The sequence below is a fragment of the Ruditapes philippinarum genome, unplaced genomic scaffold (genome assembly GCF_026571515.1).
Source record: "Ruditapes philippinarum isolate M1 unplaced genomic scaffold, ASM2657151v2 ctg335_1_1_1_1, whole genome shotgun sequence".
Classification (NCBI taxonomy): domain Eukaryota; kingdom Metazoa; phylum Mollusca; class Bivalvia; order Venerida; family Veneridae; genus Ruditapes; species Ruditapes philippinarum.
Window position 1 is genome coordinate 361,972 of NW_026863534.1, and position 26,347 is coordinate 388,318.

Below are 26,347 nucleotides of genomic sequence, written 5' to 3' on the forward strand. Positions count from 1 at the left end.
AATAATGTGTTTTAGGTGATTTGCACTCACAATTAAATTTAAGATTTAATTTTTTTGTGGCGGTCATATTTTACGCTTACCATGAAATTAAAAGCAGAATGTCTGCAGAATCAGTTATAAAATTTAAAACTTTCCTGATTTAAGGACATTTTGTTCTAAGAAATATTGACAAGTGAATAAAGTAAATTAAACTAGTTTAGGACACTAACATTATGTATCATGTTTAGGGCATATTATAAACAGAACAAGCAAGTGAAGAAAGTGCTGCACTTTCTTTTTATCCAATAAGACGCATTGTTGTAAAATGGTATTTTTGTCAGTTATATATTTTGTATTTTATCACTGTGGGTTCGAATCACGACAGGGACTTTGGATTCTTTCATGTGAGAAAACTATCCAGCTAGCTTACAGAATGTCCGTCAGTGGTTCTACTCAGATGCCTGTAAGCCTGAAATAACACGCCGAGGGGCACCTTAGGTCTTCCTCCACCAATAAAGCTGGAAAGACACCAAATGATCTATACTGTGCTGGTGTGATATAAAACCAAACTAAGAATATAAATAAATGGTCGTTACATGATGTTATGAATGTTTATAAGTGTGATTCTTTATAATAATGGTATTGATGTAGGACTTTAACACTACGTTTATCAATTGTTCCATGTATGATTTAAAACACTTCTTTTATCAAATGTTCGATGTATTACTTAAAACACTTCTTTTATCAATTGTTCCATGTATGATTTAAACACTTCTTTTATCAATTGTTCCATGTATGATTTAAACACTTCTTTTATCAATTGTTCCATGTATTACTTATCAAATGTTCGATGTATGACTTTAGAACAATGCTTATCAATTGTTCAGCAGTCAATAAGAAGCCAATATAAGGCCACTTTCAATATCTTGTCTGTAGTTGCTTGTTCTGTTATATAATGTCCCGAATAGGATGCAGTAATTTTGAGCAATTTTAGACGTAGAGTTTAGCGTAACAATGGTGGCATAAGCTTATCGGGCTGGGCTGTCTGCATGGAGGGGCTTAAATGGCGTTCAGTGATAAACTTTGGTTCTGATGTATGACATGATAATAAAAATAAGAGTTTACTAACAAATAGTAGTATGTATGTATATATATGTATATGTACTAGTAAATTTATATTTGTTCTAGTCAATACGACCTTAAGCCATGTCAAAGAGGAGTAGCAATATATTTTTCAAACTGACTTGTCCATCTTCCATTTTGGAACAGTCCATTATCAATGTGAATGTTTATATAATGAATATGTTTGAAACCACGTCAGCAAACTGTATACCACTTGCCCCTCACCTCTGAGGGTTCAAATCCGGCCTAGTACTCCAGATTCTTTCATGTGAAAGTAAAATCTTTCCTGCTGGCCTAAGGAATGTCATTGGTTCTACTCAGGTGCCCATACACTCCTAAAACGATGCACAGAAGGGGCACCTGAGGTATTCCTCCACCAGTAAAGCTAGAAAAGTTGCCAGATATACTTGTATGCTCTCTCATGAGTGTTGGTTGACGTAAAACTGAATAAAAAAGAAGTGGAAATAATAATATAGCGTCGTATGCACAAAATCTTTTGCACAGGCTGACAAAAGTCTTTTTCATAAGTTCATGAGATATTGTATTTGGAAAAAACAGATTTCCAAACTAAAGTCTTATTGACAGTAGATATATTGCCTGATTGAAAGTTGCACTAAATTATTGTTCATGCTGTTAAATAGCAAAAATAAAAGTGCTTGTAATGCACAATATGCATTTATCAAAAATAAAGAGAATTAATTCGGCCCTAAGCTTTTCATAAATGCTAGAATAGTAAGAAATAAACATGGATTGGTATGGTGACTGCTTTATTTTTACATTTATCATTGTTAATAAATTTTCTCTAACAGGCGAATCTGACTCAGTAGACCATGTGGAAGGTATGGCGTTTTCCGCTGTGTACTTAATTTCTTTTTTTTGTTAGTTTTTTTTTTCAATGCACGTGTAATGTAAATAGCCTGCCACTAAATAATATCATTGCTTCTTCATTTGCATTTATCTGCAGTTCAAGTTGATTACTTTTCTTTTTGATATTATAACATATTCATTCATTAGTGTAGTAGCTAATTTTAATCTTTTGAATTGATTTTGCTCATTTTAATGCATTTTGAGATGACCCCTGCCAAATATTTTACATTTTGAGATGGCCCCTGCTTAATTTTTATGCATTTTGAGGTGACCCCTGCCAAATCTTCTGCATTTTGAGATGACCCCTGCCAAATCTAGCATTTGAGATGGCCCCTGCCAAATCTAGCATTTTGAGATGACCACTGCCAAATCTAGCATTTGAGATGACCCCTGCTCAATTTTATGCTTAAATATATTTTATCAAATATATTAAAGTATACCAAGTATATAACATGTAATATTTAAACATTTTGCTATATTTGACCTTGGCTGGTTTTTTTTTTTGCACAAACAGACCAAAACAAACATACAAACAAACAATAATAATCGTCATATTCTATAAACAATTGAAACAATAAAAATTTTAGACTTTTTTCTCAATCTTTTATCAGGATGTCCATTTCTTGTTGATGTACATATGTTGCAATTTAAACATGTCACTTTTTTGCAATGCCTGACCATTATAATTTGAAGATGAAAATCAAAATTTTCTTGCAAAGTTTTCATGGCAACAGTTTGCTGTTTTAAGAGGCATGTTTTAAAGGGACCCAACTGGTGTCTTTTTTTACTGAAAATAAATTTTCAAGATTAATGTCTCATTTGATTTTTGTCTAGACCAATAACTTGATTGAAAAATATCAGCTCATTCCGACTCACTCTGTTTTTCAAGAATAATTATTTTAATTTTGAAAAATGACCCAAAACTGAAAATCAGGCTAAGAATGGCACAAAAATATACAATTTTCAATATGTTTTTGAGTACACTTCTTTATATTTTTTTATGTCCTCCTGTTTAAAGAGCCCCAGTTGATCTATGTAATAGTCACACATTTTATGATTTTAGGGTAGAGTCCCTTTAATACTTAAGTTTCTTATATGAGAAATGAAATCAAAGATGAAATGTTCTGTTATTGGTCCTTCAGGCAGAATATGTCTGGCTTTTATTTTAAACAAGAAATATTATGAGTGCTTGGGTTTTTTTGTACTTTTGAAATATTTATCTTTTTTGAAATATTGATTTTGAAATGCTTATAGTTTATATGGTGAAATAACAGGGGAAAAAACCTACAAAAAAGAGTGTTATTAAAAATAAAATAAATGACACAGAAATCTAAAGATAATATTAAAGGAGCTTCACAGAGATCAAAAAGCCTTAGGCTATAAATTAACATTTAAAATTCTTACATACATGTAGATCTTGAAAAGTGCTATAAATGAAATAATGTGCAAAGGTTAATTAGAAAGCATATGCTCAGAATTAAAATTGAAAATTGATTTTTTGTGTAATTCATTGCCCAATGTGAGTGAGAAAAAAAGATGCAGCAATTTTTTTTTTTATTTTCTTTTTTGGTCATTTTGCATAATAAAAGAATGATGATTGAACATTCTTTGAATATACATTATTTCTTTATCCTAACACTTTCTTTATCCTTGATTTCTTTGTCCTAACATTCTTTCTTTATCCTTGATTTCTTTGTCATAACACTTTCTTTATCCTTGCTTTCTTTGTCCTAATATTCTTTGTCCTTACATTCTTTCTTTGTTCTAACATTCGTTACAATCAGTTACATTGGCATAAAATGAAAAAAAAAATTATAAAAATTTGCACACAAGTTATTGGTCTAATGCCTACATCAAATAGAACACAAATCTTGGGAAGTCTTTGTCATATTTAAGTTTACCTGAGGTTGTATATGAATTTTAATGTACAGAGGGATAGATGTCTTCACAGTGTCCTTTCCTAAGTAAAGAAGGAAATGCTCTCTGGCATAACTTAAAGACCCACAGTATGTCTTAAAAATCCCATTAAAGAGAAATATTATTTGTTGATGCTTAGTGTATAAACATATATCATGCTTTGATCCAAGTTATTTCTCAGCCGTACATTTCTCAGCATGTCACATGAAAAAAAATTACTGTTTTCAAAGACCACCAGAATCTCTTTGTTAAGATTGGTCTTGTTATTCAGGGTTCTTGGTTCTAATATAATTATTCAAAGGTTTTCCGGGAACTATCACTGTTTAACTGGCAAGGCAGTTTGTTTTATTTTGTGTTTTTATGCTATTTGTTGTGAAAGGAGTGCAACCAAATTGGCTTGAGTGTAACCAAGTTGAAAGGGGTGTTACAAAGTTGAAAGGGGTGTAACTATATTGAAAAGGGTGTTACCAAGTTGAAAGGGGTGTAACCAAATTGAAAGGGGTATTCAAATTGGCATAAGTGTAACCACATGGAAAGGGGGTGTAAACAATTGCAAAAGCTTGTAAATGAATTGAAAGGGTTGTAAGCATATTTTTAAGAACCAATACTGACAACAAGATTTCTATACAAATGCTTTTATGTTTTAATGTTGTTTTCTTATTTTTATTTTTGTTAAATAAGTTAATTACAGGTGTAAACTAAAGAAGTATGGTTTTCACCTCTGAATTATTGGCTCCGGCCCCATAATCCCTTCGGTGAGAGGCGGACTCCTTAACCACAAGGCCATCTCTTTTCAAACAGCATTTGTTGTTGAGCTCAGAAAGAAAGACTGTTGAATAATGACACTGGTGAAAATTGACACTCGATCTTAGATAAGAAAATTATTTTAAATTTCAGCATAACATTTTTCCTTCTAGTATTTCTAAAAATCTGAGAATTTCTCTACAGTAATCATTTGACTTTCTACAATTTTCTTTGCTTTGTTTTACTACAATAATGAATTTAACTATTCACAGCTATCTAATGTTTGAGTAGAGAATCTATTCACTTTTTATAACAGTTGCTTAATTGTGTAATCAAGTTTGACATAATTATATTTTCAAGGTCGTTAGCTTCATGTACTAAACTATTTTTTGTTTTAAATCTTTCTCTAAGTTGCCATGGTAACTAACCATCAATGCTATTGATCAGAAATTTCTTGAATTTTTGTTTAAAAATCGTGTCAGTTTATAATTCTACGAGACAGAAGGTGGTGTTTTTTTAGATAATGTGTGAAACAATGGTGAAATAACAGGATATATTGAGACAGGATGGTTTTGAGATATTGGAAATATTAAAATTTGCTGAATGCAATTTATGCCCACAATCATATGACGGTGATGATGTTTCGGTGACGATTTAACTTAAACCTTACCCAGTGTTAATTATCTGAAATGGACTTTTTCATTCTACAATTTGGACTAAACCATTCAATATTTTTTAGACGCAAAAAAAAATTCAAAAATAACTACTTTCTGAATAGCAAACAGTACAGACCATGATCAGACCACGCAGAATTTATGGCTGATCTTGGTCTGCACTTGTCACATAGGTAGAACCTATTGCCGCAGGGCAAGCAAGGTGAGTCTTTAAATTAAAAGCTCTCTCTCTTTTTGTCCCTCGCCTTTTTGAAGAAAAAAGGGGGACATAGAAATAGGCTCCGTCCGTCTGTCTGTATTTCCGTCCGTCACACTTTCGTGTCCGGTTCATAACTTTGTCATTAACAAAGGAATCTGAAATAACTTAGCACAAGTGTTTGTTATAATAAGACGATGTGTCATGTGCAAAACCAGACCCGTACCTCCAGGGTCAAGGTCGCACTTGCGCATTCAAGGTCAACATTGTCTATTTGAGGGTATATTTCATGTCCGGTCCATAACTTTCTTAGCTTTGAAGGGATTTTGTAAATACTTGCCACAATTGTTCACAATAATGAGACAATGTGTCATGCGCAACAGCCGGTCACCTACCTCCAAGGTCAAGGTCACACTTGGAGGTCAAAGATCAACATAGTCTGTTATAGAGTATATTTTGTGTCCCGTATAAAACTTCTTTAAAGATCAAGGGATTTTGAATATGCTTGGCACAAATAGTCACAATGATAAGATGATATGTCATGCGTAACACCTGTGTCCCTACCTCCAAGATCAAGGTCACACTTAGAGGTCAAAGATTTACATAGTCTTTTATAAGGTATATTTTGTGTCCAGTCCATACTTTTTTCATAGATCAAGGGATTTTAAAAATACTTTGCACAAATAATCACAATAATAAGACGATATGTCAGGTGCAAAACATGGGTCCCTACCTCCAAGGTCACACTTAGAGGTCAAAGATTTACATAGTCTGTTATAGAGTATATTTTGTGTCCAGTCCATACTTTTTGCATAGTTAAAGGGATTTTAAAAATACTTTGCACAAATAATCACAATAATAAGATGATATGTCAGGCGCAAACTATAATGGGTCCCTACCTCCAAGGTCACACTTAGAGGTCAAAGCTTAACATGAAAGATTTTAAATTCCGTGTTTCATTTTATTTCTTTAAAAAATTTATTATTTTATTTGAAGATCTAGCATCGATCATAATTTTGGACTGAAAGTCCTGAGAGCCATAACTCAATCTTTTGAAATAGCACAAATTTATGCTTCATATAAATTTTCTCCGAGGCGGAGGACGTTGGTAACTCTTACAAATTCTTGTTTTCTTCTTTTTGATCTCTACATTCTGTTTGTAACAATCTCTCTCTAAAGTGTCTCAGGAAGATGTCTGAGTTCTCCTTCCCTCTCAGTTAAAGATTAGCCAGTGGTATTGAACTATTGGTGCCAAGTGCAAGTTTATGATGTCTTATTTTCGGTAATGTATAAATTGTGCAACATATTGTACAGTGGGTTCAGACCACTAATTAACACCATTTAAATTTTTGTCCCGTGTCCTGCCACGTGAAAACTGTACACAGCGCAATTCATTCATAATATTTCTTATTTTACATACCTTTTTACAGAAGACTTAGTTCTAGGTAATTTTTACGTTACTTTCCTATTATTTCAGGCTCAGATCTCCAGGATAAAGTCCCAGTGTCTGCGGCTACGTCAGAGAGCGATTTGAGTTTCGCGTCCAGACCTATACCGGTCACAACCGCCCAGGGTATACAGAATCTTCCTGCAAGTGCTCCCGTAGTTGTGGTCCTGAATGATGATGACAAACCGATGGTTTCTACATCTATAAGAGAGGCTACCAGAGATACACCTATCCATGTGCTTGATAGAGGCACTGAGGACCCATCAAGAGTAAAGTTTTTGTTAGGTAATTTCTTCATTTAAATTTTTAGGGAAATTTTGATTTGACTGCCAATTATTGTTTACAATTTCAATACCTGCTGTTGGAAAACGTAAGCTAATGTTAGGTGAATACTGACCACTGATAGATGATGTTGGAAATGATTATGATGATGATGGTGAAAAACAACATGATCATGCTGAGAATGATTATGACAATGATGATTATGATTTTGATGATAATGGTGATGATAGTATTTGATAATGATGATATTGATGATGATGATGATATCGATGATGGTTGTGATGATGATGATATTGATGTTGTTGATGATAATGATATTGATGTTGTTGATGATGATTATGTTGATAACAATTAAATTTATGATGATTATTATATTGATATTGATGCTAATTTTAATCATGATGATTATATTAATGATGATGATGCTATTGATGATGATGATGATGATTATATTGATGATTATGATAATGATTATATTGATTATATTGATGATGATGATTATGATGATGATTATGATGTTTATATGGATGATGATAATAATGATATTGATGATGATGATGATGGTGTTGATGATGATAAAACATTTACAGGAGACACTGAATCTGAAGAGGCTGATTTACACAGGAAGGGAAAGTTCCGAGACAGTGATGACGACGATGATGATGACGATGATGACAGTAGCGACAGTGATGACACGGAGAGGGGATCTGTTAACAGCGAGGACACGCAAGAGAGAAGTGATAATGAAAATGTCTGGCAGCTGGCTGAGGAAACCAAAATTCATAAAAGATCACACTCGGAAAAATCTAGGTAAAAATGTTTACTCTTTAAAGCATGGTTGCCTTCCTTGGTTGTCTTTTTAAACGTCATATCCAATTTGTCATATGCTTGTAGATAGAAACCTTCATATAATGTAGATACTGGTGCTGTGTTGATATTTTACTACACAAATGAAAAGAATTTGATCTTAAATCATCTGTTAACTTACATATTATGTGGGGTGTTTCTGTGGCCAAGTGGTTAAGATCGTTGACTTCAAACCACTTGCCTGTCATCAATGAGGGTTTGAACACTACCAGGGACTTTGGCTTCTTTCGTGTGAGGATGCTATACAACTAGCTTACAGAACTTCTACTCAGGTGCCAGTTTTTGCCTTAAATAATGCACGGATGTATACCTGCACCAGTAAAGCTGAAAAAGTTGCTATATGACCTGTACTGTATTGGTGTGACATAAAACCCAACAAACAAAAAAATGAGGAAAACAATAGACATATAACATAAACAAAGTGACTTCAAAATATAGCTGCAACTGTCAAGGGAGCTAATGTTCTAAAATTTTATGTAAGGTACAACTATTTATGTAAATGTAAAGCATTCTTATTTGTATTGATGATTCAACAAATATTTGATGTGATATATTATGCAAATATTGTTATTTGTATCGATGATAAATATTTTGATGTGACATATTTTTATATATTCAGACACAAGCATAAGAAGCATCACCACCATCATCGTGAGAATTACGGCACCGAGGATTTATTACGACGACGACAAAGAGGAAGTGAGGTACATATTGCAGACGCTCTCAAACGTGTTCCCACGGAAACGGAGGAAGCCATCACGCTTCAATCTGCAGATCTCGATGAGATGGCTAGTAAGTCCAATACTCAGGGTTTTCATTTTGATCTGAGGCAACATATGTGCCAACAAAAACAACCGATTTGTCCAAGGGTCAAGGGAGATATTTTAATGTTTTGTCTGAAAATACAACTGATTTTCACAGCATTTCAACCAATGATATGAATTGCCAATCTGTAATAATGAAAACCCTGAATACAAAACATAAAAATAATAGTTTTTCTTTGTAAAACCAGTTGTACCATTTTGTTGAAGTTCATTTAATTTTTACAGGTTCTTGTAGTAACCTCAATTTTTTTTCTGTCAAAAAATAAATTTTGAAGTTTTAGTCTGTCTGCTAAGCTCAATAGTAAAAGCATCCCGTTTGTAATTCAGTGGTTGCAGGTTTGATCTTTCGGGCAAGGCGAAATTCCCCCATGTTAATTGATCTGGGACATTTGGTCTAATGGTCATTTGTCTCTCGCAGCTAATGTAGAAATTATATGGGATTAGCAATCTGTCACTGGTCAGTTGTCAAGGAAAACCACTGTGTGCTGACCACCGAGTTAAGATTAAAGATTTGTTAAAATCAGCTGAAATACTGAATTGACAAACAAAAAGTGATGCATACTAATTTTTATGTAGATATAGGGAGAGATACAGTTATCTTTGCATAATTATAAATGAATTAAGCAAATTCAAGACTTTTAGAATTCACATAAATTTCAAAGCATGTGTCAATGAAAATTAAATTTGGATTTATTGTGTTCAAGGTCACAGAGTGGAAAACCTCCAAAAATAAACTTGCATTTATTGTATTCAAGGTCACAGAATGGAAAATCTCCAGGGTTACCACAAACATAAGATCGGACGTAAGAAGAAGCACAAGACCCTTTCTTCTGTGATATATGTGGGCAAGTCAGACAAGTCAAAACGGAAATATTTCAAGCCGGAGGTCAAGAAGTACGATCACACTCCTCATGAGGTGGGTAGTATTTCATGGTTCTATATTATGTTCTTTATTCATGGTTCTATAATTTGTTCTTTATGCATGGTTCTATATTATGTTCTTTATTCATGGTTCTATATTTTGTTCATGGTATATACTCAATTTATTTATTTTGATTGTGTAGGAAGCTGATAGCTCATAGACACACTCTTGAATCCATTCCTGGAACATAACTAGTACAGAGCAATAAGTGGCTTCTCCTTGACGGGGTTTGAACACACGCAGATAGCAATCCTTAGATTACTAGTGAAGTGCGTTTACCACTTGAGCCATGCTGCTATATTATTATTTTCTTATACAGAGATGTAGGTGATGAAGAGTTGACCTGAAACCACTTGCCCTTCAATTGTTTCAATTGATACATGCAAATGATGCATGATAAATATGATATTTCACTGAAGCTGATGTAAAATGATTGGCGTTGGCAAGTGGTTAACGCATTGGACTAGTAATATAAGGATTGTTGGCAGTCTGTGTTCAATCCCTGCCAGGGGCAAGCCATTGCTTAATACTGGTTGGTTCCAGGAAAGGATTCAAAAGTGTTCAATAAGCTTATAGCTTCCAACACAATCGAACTAAAATAAATTGGTATAAACTAAAATGATTACAATTAACGGCTACGAGTAAAAAAAATGATGTAGGAAATGGATCCAGAAAATGTTTTGAACATTCCTAAATCTAATGAAATTATTTTGATATGACAGGTGTTTGTTGAATTGGATGAGTTGAACGTAGTTGACGATCATGAGGTAGAATGGAGGGAGAAAGCTCGTTGGATCAAGTTTGAGGAAGACGTTGAAGAAGGAGCGGAGAGATGGGGCAAGCCTCATGTAGCCTCGCTTTCATTTCACAGTCTACTTGAGCTCAGAAAAGGCTTGGAACAAGGTACACTAATTTCAAATTAATTTTTTCTCAGCTATTTGAATAATAGGGAGAGCTGTTGTACTCAATCATGTGTCGGCTTCCCACTTTGTTAAGTTTGTATGTGCAAGCTAATATCTCCAAAGCTACTGAAGGGAATTTGTTTAAACTTACACACATATTTGAGAGCATTATAGGAGACAACTGCTCAAGGCCCATAACTCTAACATGGATTTTAACAGAATATGGAGCCGCCTCCGTGGTCGAGGAGTTAGAGTCGATGACTTCTTATCCAGTTACCTCTCTGGCGTGGGTTCGATCCCCGGGAGATGCTTTGGTAGTTTAGCGCGGAGGAAGGTAGTCTAGTACTGGTGTAACTCTCCAGGAACGATGGTTAGGAAACTACCCGCCTATATGACTGAAATACTGTTGGAAAAAGGCGTAAAATGAAACAAACAAACAAAACAAAATAACAGAATATGGCCCTTTTTGAACTTAGAAAAAAATTTATTATCCAGGCTCTTGATTAACTGTCAAGAACTGAGTGTTGATCAGTACTTCTACTCTTGGCTCTTGTACCTAAAAATGCATGGAGGGACACCTCGGGTTTTCCACCTCTAGTAAGGCTGAAATACTTGCAGACTGTAACTGGATAGAAGGGTTTTTATTTTGGCCCTTTTTGAGTTTAGAAACTCAGTCTTTGTTTCAAGATTTTTTCTGACAATGTTTTAAGATCATTTTGTTTGTATGCTTGTTTTAGTTTTTATGAAACATCTGTATTTCAGGATCATTAATATTAGATCTCGAGGCCCCAGATTTGATCACTATAGCTCACCGTGTTGTTGACAACATGGTGATTAGGGATCAAATCTCAGCTGATGTCAAAGGTCATGTGATGCGGACACTTCTTACAAAGCACAAGTACGTTTTTCTATTTTCTCGTCACTATATTTTTCTTTATAATACACATTTAATGACTTAATCTCTTTTTTTTGCCAGTCAATTGATTTATTTTGTTGTGGGTACTGCCTTAGGTTATTTTTGTTGTGTTTTTTTCGTGTTTTTTTTGTTTTCTTATTTTTAATACTTTTTTAATTCAACAAAAAATGGTACAAGGGTAAAAATGTGTCTTGTTTTTGTTGTGTCTTATGATGATTCAATAATGGGTGTGTTACGCTCGCACAAAAGTAAATTATTTAAAACATTTGCAAGGGTTTGAATCCAACCAGGGCCTTTGAATTCTTTGTGAATGTTTATTTTAACAGTTGTTGTTCACTAGAAAAAAACAACATGATTTCTTGTTGACAAATACTGAAAAAATAAATATGTTTGAATTTACTCATCTATTACACAGTCTTCTTGTAAGGCGGGGGGCCTAAATTTAACATTGAAGTAAGAATTTTTGTTTGTTTTTACTCGGGGTATAAGGCAGGCCAAGATTTCATTTTAGATGTTTGTGACTGAATGTTATTATAGAGAAATAAGCAGTTACATTAAAAATGAAAGCATTATGGTATAAATTATTGTTCCTGTTTCGAAAAGGCAAACATGTTTAATTTGAAAAAGAAATTATAAGAATGGGCTAATAAAACATGATGTTTTGGTACAGAGTTGTTACTAGAAAATGGCATTTTGATACTCTGTGATGCTGAAAAAATTATTTAGCATGATAATTGCAATAGCTCTACTTTGAAAACATTTCATATTAAGGAATGTAGATGCATTTTAGAGCTCATTTGACCCTATAGAACTAGGACATTATTCCGCAATCTTAGCATATGCCCCAGCTTTTGTCAGAATGTTGCTAGTAGCACATTTAGTTTCAAAGTATCACACACTTAAGCTGAATGTTAGTATGGTTTATAGTTCTAGTTGTTTTTTTTTTCTTTCAAATACATTGAATAGATTCAATCACATTTTATAGATTTTATTACATTTAATAGATTTTTATTCCCTTAAATATTTCCCTTGTTTTGTCCAGCATAAAAAGTAGAATGCTAGATCTGTATTTAAGTCTATGCATAATTTTTTTTTTGTTATACATTATATTTATATAATAAAGATTAAAACTAGATATGAATGTTGCTTCCCCCTTTTTTATGTCAATGTCTGTGATTGGTTGTTTCAGTTTGTCGCTCAAGTTATGTCAGTGTTTTTGATTGGTTATTTAAGTTGGTTCCCTTTAACAATCAAAGTAATGTCTCAAGTAATTTGCAATTTCAGTTGGTTCCCTTATTAGTTGATTCTCTGATTCATACCAATGTGTGTGATGGGTTATTATAGCTGGTTCCCAAAGTCATGAAACTTTTCTTTTTGTTAAGAATAATGGACAAAATTGTTTAAGTATGGATATTTTATCTGGTATAATATCAGATTTTGGTGTACAAGTGTTGCAATGCTTTATGTACAAGAGTTTTAGCTCTTTGATGATCAAGGGTTGTAACTCTTGGTGTTGTACAAGAGTTGTAACTCTTTGATGTACAGGGATTGTAACTCTTTGATTACAAGGGTCATAACCCTTGATGTCAAAACATTGAAACTGCATTGATACAAGTTTCCACCAAGTTTTTGATATTACATCCATATGTTTTAAATTAGACAGCAAATATTTAAGCATTTGGCAATGGCCACTCATAGAAAATGATTACCTAATGTAAAAGGGACTTTTTTTAAAAAAAATATATATATATATATGTCAGAAATTTTATTAATTGGTTATATTTAATTTATCCATCATAGTTTAAAGTTATTTTAATTTTGGGTAAATAGTAAAAAAATTTAGTAGTCAACTGCAAATTCAATATTATGGGTCAAATATCTGAAGCCAATTTATTTGTTTAATCCTGTAATGCAACCCTGCTTTGTATGTTTTATCTCTTCATGTTCACCTCCCATGTTTTATTCAAGAAGAAAACATGCTGAGTAGTTTATTCAAGAATAAAGCACAGTTACTTCCCCTGATAGCAGTGTCAGCTTTTTAAAGACAGTTACTTCCCCTTATAGATTTTGACTTAGTAGAGTAGGAATTTCTTGCTCTTAGCAAATACTTTTGCATTTGATTGTTTAATTGTTTTCAGAGTAAAAAAATGTAGTTTTTTAAGGCTGTTTCATTTTAAGCAATTATAGACTTAGAGAAAATGAAGAAATTTTAATTTAAATTGTAGTTTTATTAAATTTTTTTTTATTATTGTAAGAGTTAGAATTTTTTACTGACAGTAGGAAAAGCAATACTAATTATGATCTAAACAAAATGTGATTTTCTATATCTTATATTATGATTATAAAAAAAATATAGTATTGTATGTTTCACACCCTGCTATAAATATTTGTGCCTTTAATATTTGTGCCCCCAAAAAATGGATTTTTTTTTTTATGAGATTTTTTTTTCTACAATTTTCAATTGAGTTAAGTTTTGCAAAATATATATTTATAAACATTTTACAGTATGCTTTTTAAACACAGTTTTGTTGATAACTTTTTTTCATGTCATCTCAGCTTAATCATTTTACTATACACTTTAAGTCCTATTTTTCACGTAATCAATTTTTTTTCATAAAATCACTTTTAACACGGATTTTAATTATACTGTCTTAGTGTGTTATAATTTTTTGAGCTCACCATAAATGATGGTTCAGGGTAGGCAGATGACTTGATTTTTAATCTTTTTATTTTCCCCAGAATTCTATTGTAAACTATTAACTTTATTAATGACATCTTCTCCTATTAAAATATCTGTCAGAATGGCTTTAAACTTGACCTGAATTACTATGACATTGACATTTTCCTGGTGTGGTGGTCTTAAACATTTACACCACTGGTAAATGATAATGTCCTGGTGTGGTGGTCTTAAATATTTACACCCCTGGTAAATGATAGGAGTAGCAATAGAGCGATTTACCGTATACCTCTGAAAGAGGTAGCTCTATCATTTACCAGGCGTAATTTTATTCATTGAGTGACTCTGAGCCGTCATTTCCATATGGTGAAATTTTTTTTAACGCTTAATATACTAATGGGGGAAAAAATTGAAACACATTTATAAACTTTTCTTGTCAGCAAATTTTTTTTATTTTATTTCGGGACCATTTTTTTTTTCTTTTTTTTTTCTTTTATCTCGGCACAGATTGGTTATAATGTAATATAATGATATACATGTACAGAGCATGAGGTGTTTTTATTTTTTGTGTGTGTGCTTTAAATCCACAATGGCGCATATTTCTTCCAGATTTGTCGGATCGGACAACATAAAGTCACTGATACGTCGCAACATATCATCCATGGACCTCGCACGTTTAGAAGAGAGGTTGTAATAGTGCAAACAAACAAAAAAAATTTTTTACAAAATAACCAATTGTCTTAATACTACACTTCTTTTTTTTTCATTTTTTTTTTCGTTTCGGATTTTACTGTAACTTGGAATTTACTTTCTTCATAGCAGTTTTTTTTTTCTCCCCTTGAATTTAATTGTTTAATGGTTGAAAATGAATAAAAGTAATTAATGTAAATAATAAAATTTGATTCCTACAGTTAACTGGAATGTCCGCTAATATGAATTATGAATTTAAAGGTACATTGTAGTCGTAGAATTGTTGTTTGAATGAAGTGAAGAATTCATGTACAGGGAACAAGTTTGTAAAAAATGTTAAAATTTAGTAATAAAGTATCCTGAACAAATAAAATATAGAAAGAAAATAATAAATAAATAATAAAATTTACATGCATTCTTGATGCCTTATACATGTATATTTTACATTAATTGAGATTTAATTGGTGGAGAAATTGATTATCAATACATCAAAAACTCAAGAAATTACATTTTATTTGTCATTTAGTGTACAGCATAAAAAGACTTGATGGGGGAAAAAAAACAAGGAAAAAAAACTGGGAAAAAATAATTGGTATGACATACTTAAATTAAAAATAAATTGGTATTGAAAGTGTTTGCAAAAGTATTAAAAATATAAATATATTATCATATTTATATGTAGCTTTAGATAAATATACATAATAGGAAGTGGTCTAATAAGTTAATACAATTGTATTGTTGGGGAAGGTAAAATAAAAAATGTGTCATAGAATGTGTTTAAGAAAATGTGAATAAGAAAATGTGAATAAGAAAATGTGAATAAGAAAATGTGAATAAGAGTGGGTGATGATAAAGAATAAGTGTTTATTTTTGAAATGAAATAAAATATAATATTAATTTTGTTGAATGAGTGGTTTTTGGTAAAGTGTAATGAATATATTTTATCATGGTTAAAGAAATGATAACGAAAGGGTAGATGTATGAATAATGATAATTGTCATGAATAAGGGATTGCTGGTCAAGTGTTTATAATGAATGATAATAATGGTCATGAATTAGTGATATGTTGATCAAGTGTTTATAAATGAATAATGATAATTTTCATGAAAAAAGGAATTGTTGGTTATGTGTTTATAATAAATGGATAATAATAATTGTCATGAATAAAGGATTGTTGGTTAAATGTTTATAATGAATGAATAATGATAATTGTCATGAATAAAGGATTGTTGGTTAAGTGTTTACAAATGAATAATAATAATTGTCATGAATAAGTAGTTGTTGGTTTCGTGTTAGAATAAATGAATAATGATAATTGTCATGAATAAGGGATTGTTGGTTATGTGTTTATAATGAATGAATAATGATAATTGTCATGAAAAAAGGAATTGTTGGTTATGTGTTTATAATGAATGAATAATGATAATTGTCATGAATAAGGGATTCTTGGTCAAGTGTTTACAAATGAATAATAATATGTGTCATGTTGGTTATGTTTTTATAATAAATGAATAATGATAATTGTCGTGAATAAGGGATTATCCAGAAGAAAGAAATGTTCATTGAAATGGGCGAATGGTAAAAATTAGTATATGTTGATAATAGAATGTGAAGTGAATACATGACTAATAGTAACTGAATGACTGATAAATTTATGTGAATGAATGAATAATTGAATGAATGAATGAATAAATGAATGAATGAATTATTGAATGAATGAATGAATGAAATTGAATAAAATTGGGTAAAAGAATGAATTTTAAAAAATGAATGAAAGAATAGATAAAATGATTAATTATTTTATGTAAAATGAAGAATGAATGAACAAACAAATGAACATACAAATGAATGAATGTAAAAATGAATGAATGAATGAAAATTTATGAATAAACTAATAAACATACACGGGTACTAAACAATGCATGCTATAAAAGTTTGAATGAGGTCAAATAATAATTGATGTATGGAAATAATATATACATTTGTATATTATACACAGTGAATGCATGTCTATGTTTTAGATTAAAATAGTACTTTTTTTAAATGTACATTGTTTTATTTTATACTTAAATTTTTATATAAATTAGGTGTTGTCGTTTAAAGTAAATTAAGTGTTGTCATTAAAAAGCACATAATTTTTATGTTACTAAATATGTATATAAATAAATGTTGCATTAAATTTTAGTTATTTGTAACAGAGAAAAAAAGAGGACACTGATGTTCTTCTTAGTATTATAAATTGCAATTATATCCCAAGTTTAAAATTCAAAACTTATTTTTTTATTAAAATAACTTAAAAGAAAAGAAATTAAATTCTGAAATTACAGTAAAATACCAGCTGTTGAATGGAATAAGTTGTCATCTGTTAATTTTAACCTCACATCTGTACACAGCCTTGCAAAAAGTAGCACCACAATATTAATACTGGTTTCCATAGAAACATATTTAAATGAGACTGTATGTAGAATATTTAATTGTTGTTTTAATTATTTTATGGGTGTAATATTGGGTTTATTTAAGGGAATGATGATTGGGTATTTTTTGCTTAAGACCAGAATTATATTTTTTTATTTAAATACACTTATACCATTATCGCTGGTTATGAGGACTTTATTTTTGATAATATGACTATTATTAGATTGTTATTTTACCAGTTATAAGTAAATGATAAAAAAGCTGACCATTAGATGTTAATTTTGGTTATTTCTGAGGACTATTTATGGTTATGAGAACTATTTTTTTTACTCAGAACATGATTATTAGATTGTCATTATGGTTAAGAGGGTTTAATTTATGGTAAAGAATTGTGTTTCAATGTTATTTTGGGCCATGAGAGCTATTTTAATACAAAAAGATCATATGATTATCATTACTGGGTATAATGAGGGTTATTTCTGGTTAAGAGCAGATTTTTATATTGTTAATCATAATAATTATTGTGAATTATAATTGATTGTTAATCATAATTGTGAATTATAATTGATGACCGTGATGGGATTTTTGGGGGGGGTGGAAAACAAGCACACCATTACAATGAATATTTACTAAATGTCCATCAGTTGAAATTGGTATGAAAACAATCCAGTAATTTGTTATAAATGGTGACAACAATTAGTTGTTTATGAGAAAGCATGTACCATTAAATTGTATATTTTTGATGAGCCATCTTTGATGTAAAGAGCAATTTCCAAGAGATTGTTATTACAAATAGAATATAAGATGGGTTTTTTTTTGTGGTAATGTGGAGACACTCGGACATTTGGGGACATTTTTAGGTTAAAGGCATACCATGAGGATGTAACTACTGGTTATGAGTAACATTTTTGATAAAGATGTTATTTTTGTAGTGACATGGTATAAAACAAACATTTAAATAGACATAACAGTGAAACATCAGTGGATGGTATTTGATGAATTAAATGACCAAATTCAGTCTTTGTTATCCTTTATTATTTTATTGTATTTTTTTTTTCCAAATTTTATTACATACAGTCTCACTTAAAATCCTTAACATGCTGGATGTTCTTGAATGTACTTGTCAAGCTCTCAATTTTTTTTAAGGTATTTAGATGAAAATATAAAGTTGCTATACCAACAGTATAGAGCCTGGTCAGACTACAGGGATGTGCAGGCTGGCCTGGCTCTATACTGATGGCAAAGGTCTGATCACTTTTCATTTCCAGCAGGTTAAGTGATAATTAATTGTTCTTTCTTTGTTAGATATGGTAGAAATTCAGATAACAAGTTTGAATGGTCAGGGAAACCCCACTTTTATTAACAAACTTAACATTGTATGGTATGGTAAAGTAAAATTAATGTGTTACTTTTAGTATGGTGAAGGCATGGTCAATGGAAAGCTTAAAATTAGATTGTTTTGTTTATCATTTCGAGAATTTTCCAATAATAAAACAAAACATTTTTCTTTTTTAAATGGTATAAGTTGAGAATCAATAGAGTTTTGTTATTATTTTATTTTTGAACTTCATAAAATCATAAAACCAACAGTATATCATAATCTTAGTGCAGTGAGGGGTTAACTTCATTTTTAATAGGAGTTAACCTGTTACTGCACTAAGTCCTGTTCAGATAGCATGGTAAGCTGCCAGCAGACCACAGATTGGTCGTGGAGTAGCTGACATTTTATGATCGCAGACTGGTTTGACTCTTTGCTTGTAGAATAGCCCAGTGTTTGTTCATGTTATAAGAGCTGTTATTTATAGAGTCAAGAATAGTTGTCTTGAATTTTGAAAATTGAAAACATTTCATTTAGAATAAATACTTTAATATTGAGACGCCCCATGACAAAACCAACATAATGCGTTTGCGACCAGCATGGTTCCTGATCAGACTGGTTCCAGACCAGCCAGTGCATTCGTGCAGTCTGATCAGGATTTATGCTGTTCGCTATCTGAGTTTCTCTATTTGTTATAGTGTTTGCAAGCGAACAGCATGGATTCTGATCAGACTGCGCGGATGCGCATTCTGGTCTGGATCAATGCTGGTCGCAAACGCATTATGTTAATTTTGTCATGGCGCGGCTCAATTGAATCTCATTGCTTATAGGACTTAAATGTTATATATATAAAAGTTGTTTTAAGTTGGTAATGTTTTTTTTGGCAGCTTTTTAGAGTAAGTTCTAAGTTAACAGGAAATAAGGATCTAATGCATCTGACCTTTTCTTATATAATAAACTGTATATCTTCTTATAAACGCACCACAAACTAACAAATAGAATTAAAAAGTGAAAGTTTTTCAATGATTTTTGAGTTAACTTGACAAATAAACTGTTATTTCATCTTTATAAAAACAAATCAAAAGTTAACAACTTTTTTAAGTTTTCAGAATAATGTTATTAATATAATTCTTGTAATTATTTCAGAAAAGTTATTGTTATTTTACCAAATTTATCCTTATAAAAGCACCACATTAAACTGAAACTAACCATCAAAGATATCAATAATTATTGGCAAATACGAATTGAGGAAATACAGTATACATATTGCTTTAAGTACCATATGTTCCCTAATAAGTGCACACCAATTAACAAACTAACACAATTTCTATATTGAAAAAGAAACATTTCTGTGATTTTTTTTCGGACATTTTTTTTCGTGCTCACCGTTGCCATGAGGAAGTCTGTATTTTTGTTAAGGTTGTGTACAATAAGCCCAGCCTGATTTATACTCCGCTGTTGACCTTTTATAGGCCTCTCCCTCTTTCAAGGTCAATTGTCCTTATATGGATTCAAGATAACATTACAAATTTAGGTAAAATTTGATGTTGAAATGTACCTAAAGGCTTAAAAATGAACCTAAAGAGTTTAATAATAATATAATTGAATAATGATTAATAAATAATTGAACCTTTGAAAAAGTTTTGATTTTATTAAGTTAATAATAGTTAATTTGATACAAATTACAATTATGCAAATTTTACCAAAAATTTACAATGTTATCTTTATGCATTATACTTGTTTGAATAGAAGTATTGTTCTTTAATTTTGGTTAATTTATGTAAAAGTTGCTATATTTTCACAGGAAGGTGATATTTTTAGGTTTTCTTAGGTTTTATTTCACAAATTTATTAGCTATCCATTTTTTCCAGGCGTACAGTCTTCAACAGGGGTACAGTGTAGTTAATTAATGTGCCCAAAAATTATGGCCTTCAATAAGATGTTAATAAAATTGCTTTTATGATTTAATAATTAGGCTGTCGCCTTCTGACATAATTATGATGAACCAAGGGACAAGCACCTGTCAAAAATTAATATATGAAGTGTAATAATGTTGAAATGAAAGCAAGAATACTCACACAAAAAATACAATTAATTATGTGAAAAAAATCTTATAATGTGATGTTTCTTTCTCTTTACTTTTCCCCCTATGTTGCAAAGGTTTAAGAGGTATAGAATTATGTCAAATGTGTTTATGATTACACACTGGCAAATATGTGGTATTGATTTGTCAATCCACCACAGCACCAAATGTGCTCATTACTTAATTACATCACTGAATGTGCTCCTTTAACTCCCTGACAGCACATAATTGGCTCATTATTCCACCACAGCCTTAAATGTGGCCCCTTAACTTCACCATAGAACTAAAAGTGTTCATTACTCCACTTGCTTTCTTTAATCCATCACAGCATTCAAAGTGCCCATTACTCCATTACAGCACTAAATCTGCTCTACTAACTCATCAACAGCACTAAAAAAACTCCTCCACTGGACTAAATTTTCTCTCTTAACACATAAACAGCACTAAATGTGCACTCTTAACTGCCACAAACATAAATGTGCACTCTTAATTAAATGACAGCACTTAATTGGCTCATTATCATACCACAGCCTTAAATGTGCTTTCTTAACTTCACCACAGAACTAAAAGAGCTTATTACTCCTTTACAGCACTAAATGTGCTCTCTTTACTCATCAACAGCACTAAATGTGCTCCCTCTACTCTTCCACAATATAAAATGTGTTCTCATTTAATTACTTCACAGCATTAAATGTGCTCTCTTAACTCATCACGCTCCCTTAAACCATCAACGACAAAAATAATTTATCTTAACTCATCACAAGCACTAAATGTGCACTCTTAATTAAATAAGCTCTCATTTCTGTACCACAGCACTAAATATACCCATTATTAACCACAGCACTAAATGTGTTCTGTTTATACACCACATCACTAAATGTGTACTTCTTATTTTGCCTAAGCAGAAAGTGTGCTTATTTAACCACAAGTAATACCTTTATTAATACACCTCAGTCTCTGTACAGTAACTTATACAGAGTTGTGGCCCTTGTATGCAAAGTCCACTAGACTCAAGAAGCAAGTTTTATAATTTCTCAGAAGAAATAGACCTATTTTTTTTATATACAGTATTTCAATAAAACTGTGCACTAAAGTTCTCATCATAAAAGCAAGCGATCTGTGCTTAATACCTACTTTCACTTTACAGCTGTTTTGATGACGTAAAATGTCATTGTTACAGTTTTTGCATGTGCTGGTGTTCAGGGGAATGATCCACGTCAGTCACATGACACTCATAATCAGTTTAAATCATAGGCAAATGTATTTTTGGTGTTTCACAAAATATTTATCTGTGCAATAGTTTATGGTTACACAGCTAAAAGACACTTAATATTCTGTTAATGTGTTAATGGCCATTTCACGAAATATTCATCTGTGATGTGAGGTGTTCATGGTCCACATACAAACAAACACTTATCTGTAATTTGGTTTATGACATTTTCCCCAAAATATTCATCTGTGCAAGACACAGTGTTCATAATTACAAATTTTATTTATTTGTGTTTATGGCCATTTCAACACATATTCATCTGTGCAAGTGTTCACTGTTATGAAGAAAAGAAAACACATATCTGTTAATGTGTTTATGACCATTACACAAAAATGTGAATCTTTGTGTGTGTTCTTGGTTACTCAACAAAAATAACATGTATATGTAAAAATGTTTTATGACCTTTTTCACAAAAATATTTATCTGTGCAAGTGTTTATGGTTACAAAAAAGAACACTAATCTGTAAATATTTTAATAGCCACTCTTCACAAATGTCATGATAATATAAATAACTGATGTGTTTATTTCAACTCAACAAAGTTCAGATAATCTGTTAATTTGTGCTCATGAAAGTACAATGCACGTGATTGAGTTTACATATACATTGTTGTATTTGATATAGACATACATTAATTATGTTGCAATGTTATACATGTACATTTAGAATCATGTTGCCTCTTAATTTTTTTTTTTCGCTTCAACTTTTCACAACATGCTTTTCATTTGGTCCATTATTTACCTGTACCCCTTGCTAAATTCATAAACACTTTTAACACATGGAATGGCATCAAAAATTAAGCTAAGCTTTGAAAAGCTTAAAAAAATATTTAATTTTTTAGCATGAAATTTTTTTGCTTTTTTTTATTCATCTAATATCATTCATTAGAGTGAAACTATGGCAGCTTCAGGTTTGAGTGAAATGCATGTTTTATAGAATCTTACATAGTTACCTATAACAAGAATTTCTCTCAATAAATGTCAAATATAAATCTTTACAGAGTGTGTACACTGTATGCCCCTGCATAAATGACCCTTTTTGATTAATATTTTGAAAAAGTAAGGTAAGGATTCTTTAAAACTAAAAGGGAAATGGACTTGGAAGGCAAAGGGAAATGGATTTAGAAAGCAAAGGGAAATGGATTCAGAAAGCAAAGGGAAATGGGTTCAGAAAGCAAAGGGAAATGGATTTAGAAAGCAAAGGGAAGTGGATTCAGAAAGCAAGGGGAAATGGATTTGAGAATTTATAGGGAACTGGATTTGAGAATGGTAAGGTAAAGCAAAAGGAAAGGGACTTAGAGAGCAAAAATTATAATAGAAATGGTTTTAGAATGTGGTTAAAATGTGTAATATAAGATTGGTGAAGAGAAAAATAATTGGGAAGTAAAGGAAAATGAATTAAGAAAGCAAGGAGATTTGAAAAGCAACAGTAAATGGATTTAGAAACTAAGTAAGGGAATGGGGTTAGAAAAACAGGGAAATGGATTTAGAAAGTAAAGGGGATGAGATTTCAGAAGCAAAGGGAACACGATTTAGAAAACAAAAGGAAAAGAATTTAAAAAGCAAATGGAAGGGATTTGAAAAGGTATAGGAAATGGATTAAGAAAACAAGGGGAAAGCAAAGGGAATTTGATTAATAAAAAACAAAGGGACTTTAAAAACAATTAGAAAGCAAAGGGATTGAGAAAGCAAAGGGTGCAAAATAAATTTGGAACGCTAAGGAAAGGGGATTTGAAATATAAAGGGATATGGTCTCAAAACACAGGTAAAAAAAGATTTTACAAAACAAAAGTAAAGGGTTGTGGGGGGGGGGGGCAATTTAGAAGGAATTTAAAAGCAATGGAAAAGAAGGGGTGCAATGGAAATGGAACAAAAGAACAAAAAACAATTGAAATAGCAAAATGGCAATTATGCAGAGGTTTAATATATTGAAAAAGATGAAAAGAGTACTAATAGATTATGCATGTAGGTACTTAATAGAACAATTAGAATAGAGTGTCTTACTAATATATTTGGTAAAAGAGCATGAAACATTTATCAATTATTAAAATTATGCATGAAAAGACAAAGAAAAAAACAGGTTTAATCAGACAGTTATGCATGTGTGTTACAGATTTTTTTTCAGCTTTTAAAAAGCTATAAAGAAAAAGAACAGCAAATATTAAATCTTCAAATTTCAGCTCAGCAAAGCTTGTTTCTCTTTCAGGCTTTAATATTTTTATTCAAGCTTCATTTATACTAACTTATAAGTATTATACTAAGCTATTAAACTTACTCAGACTCATTCTCATTTCACTTCTCCATCTTTCAGTGCAGTTGTATAACAATTAATACATCTATAATCTGCTTCATTGAATAATTATCATACTCATTGCAATGACTATAAATAGAAATGACACTTTTAGTGGCTATATTTAGAAATAGAAGTGTCTGTTGCCTCAGTGGCTATAAATAGAAACAGAAGTGTCTGATGCTTTAGTGGCTATAAATAGAAACATTTATGTCTGTGTTCTTTTTATTTTAAAAGACAACATATCATGCCTGGAAGTAATCAAGCTGTTTCAAGCATTTATTCAAGCTGTAGTCCATATAATGTCATTCATTCCAATTAATTATTTAAGCCATCATATGCCACAACTTTTTAAGTCTTATTCAAAACAAGTATTGATAGACCAAGATGTTTGTTGAGATAACATTAAGCTTTTAAAGCTATGGGTCTACTAAGCTATAGGATCTTATTCAAGCAGAATTTAAGGACTGCAAGGTCTTATTCAAGCAAAATTTAGCTTTAAAGCTATTGGTGTAAGCTATAGGATCTTATTCAAGCAGAATTTAAGGATTGCAAAGTCTTGTTAAAGCGAAATAAAGCTTTAAAGCCATTGGTTTAAGCTATAGGATCTTATTCAAGCAGAATTTAAGGACTGCAATGTCTTATTCAAACAAAATTAAGCTTTAAAGCTATTTGTTTAAGTTATAGGGTCTAATATTCAAGCAGGATTTAAGGGTTGCAAGGTCTTATTAAAGCAAAATTAAGCTTTAAAGCTTTTGGTTCAATCAATAGGGTCTTATTCAAGCAGGATTTAAGGACTGCAAGGTCTTATGCAAAGAAATCAAGCTTAAAAGCTAAGGACTCTAAGCTATAAGATCTTATTCAAGCAGGATTTAAGGACTGCAAGGTCTTATTCAAGCAAAATTTAGCTTTAGTGCTATGGTCTAAGCTATAGGATCTTATTCAAGCATGATTTAAGGACTGCAAGGTCTTATTCAGGCTACATTATGTTTTAAGTTATTATGTTACAGAATTTAAGACTTAAGGCTTTCATTCAGACATGAATTTATATGTCAGATATTTATTTGAAGGGTCATAACTTGTCATACCTTTCCGTGAGTTTAATTTAAGTTCCTTTGGTGTAGTTTTATGTTGGGCCATCATTATCATTAATGTGAAAGTTTCAGGTTTGGGCATTTAAAATTTAAAATTATATCATTTCACTTAAATTTGTTTAGATGTTGTGTTGTTATATATTTATATAGTTTTCAAGCTTTCCGTTAGAAATATTGTTTACACACTAAAGTTCCGATGCAATTTAGTAGATTGATAAAGATAATAATTATAGAAACATTTATTGAAGTGGTAAAAAAAAATAATTTTGTCTCTTGTTTAAAAATCCCATGTAGATATAAACAGAATTTCCTTTCCTTTATATTTTCAGGTCAAGGAAACAAAATGCATGACAGATACTGTTTTCTTAGTACTGATCAATTTTTAAAAAAAATTACCATGCATTTATTTTAAGATAATAACAGTAATTGTTACTATTGATTTTTATTTTTCAATTTTTGCTGAAAAAGATGTTATTATTTTTATTTTCAAATTTTATTCATTTTTTGCAACTTTTTTCTTTTTCACAGACATCAGCGTGAGCAGTCGTCGTTAATGAAGACGTTTTCCCAGGCGAGCTTCGCCCAGGTTGCCTCGGCAACAAATATACCCGCGCTGTCTCACAACAGCCACACAACGAACAACCGAAATTCGTTACCATCAAACGGGAGTTATTCTCGATCGCTCTCGGTGCCCAACGAGACCGGCAGTAATCATCGAATAAGCAACCATCGGCTCAGTGAAAGCAGTCAACATGCAGCGAAGAAAGACAAGAAGAAGAAAACTCAACAAAGTGTTGGCGAGCCCGGAAAACTTGAATTGGTGAAAATGGATATTGATAATAACATGGTAAGT

General features: G+C 31.4%; 1 protein-coding gene across 9 annotated transcripts in view; it reads left to right on the forward strand.

The window, feature by feature from the left end:
* The window catches only part of LOC132722342 (anion exchange protein 2-like), a 171,909-nt gene that overhangs the window by 113,530 nt on the left and 32,032 nt on the right, over positions 1-26,347 (forward strand). For 7 of the 9 annotated variants that reach the window (XM_060706827.1, XM_060706828.1, XM_060706829.1 and 4 more), the window contains 9 exons: positions 1,911-1,940; positions 6,977-7,231; positions 7,819-8,038; positions 8,715-8,887; positions 9,675-9,835; positions 10,564-10,744; positions 11,506-11,641; positions 14,946-15,023; positions 26,023-26,341. In XM_060706827.1, coding sequence (XP_060562810.1) covers positions 1,911-1,940; positions 6,977-7,231; positions 7,819-8,038; positions 8,715-8,887; positions 9,675-9,835; positions 10,564-10,744; positions 11,506-11,641; positions 14,946-15,023; positions 26,023-26,341 — 1,553 coding nt within the window. The remainder of the gene's footprint in view (positions 1-1,910; positions 1,941-6,976; positions 7,232-7,818; positions 8,039-8,714; positions 8,888-9,674; positions 9,836-10,563; positions 10,745-11,505; positions 11,642-14,945; positions 15,024-26,022; positions 26,342-26,347) is intronic. The other 2 variants (XM_060706835.1, XM_060706832.1) reach the window with 2 other exon arrangements.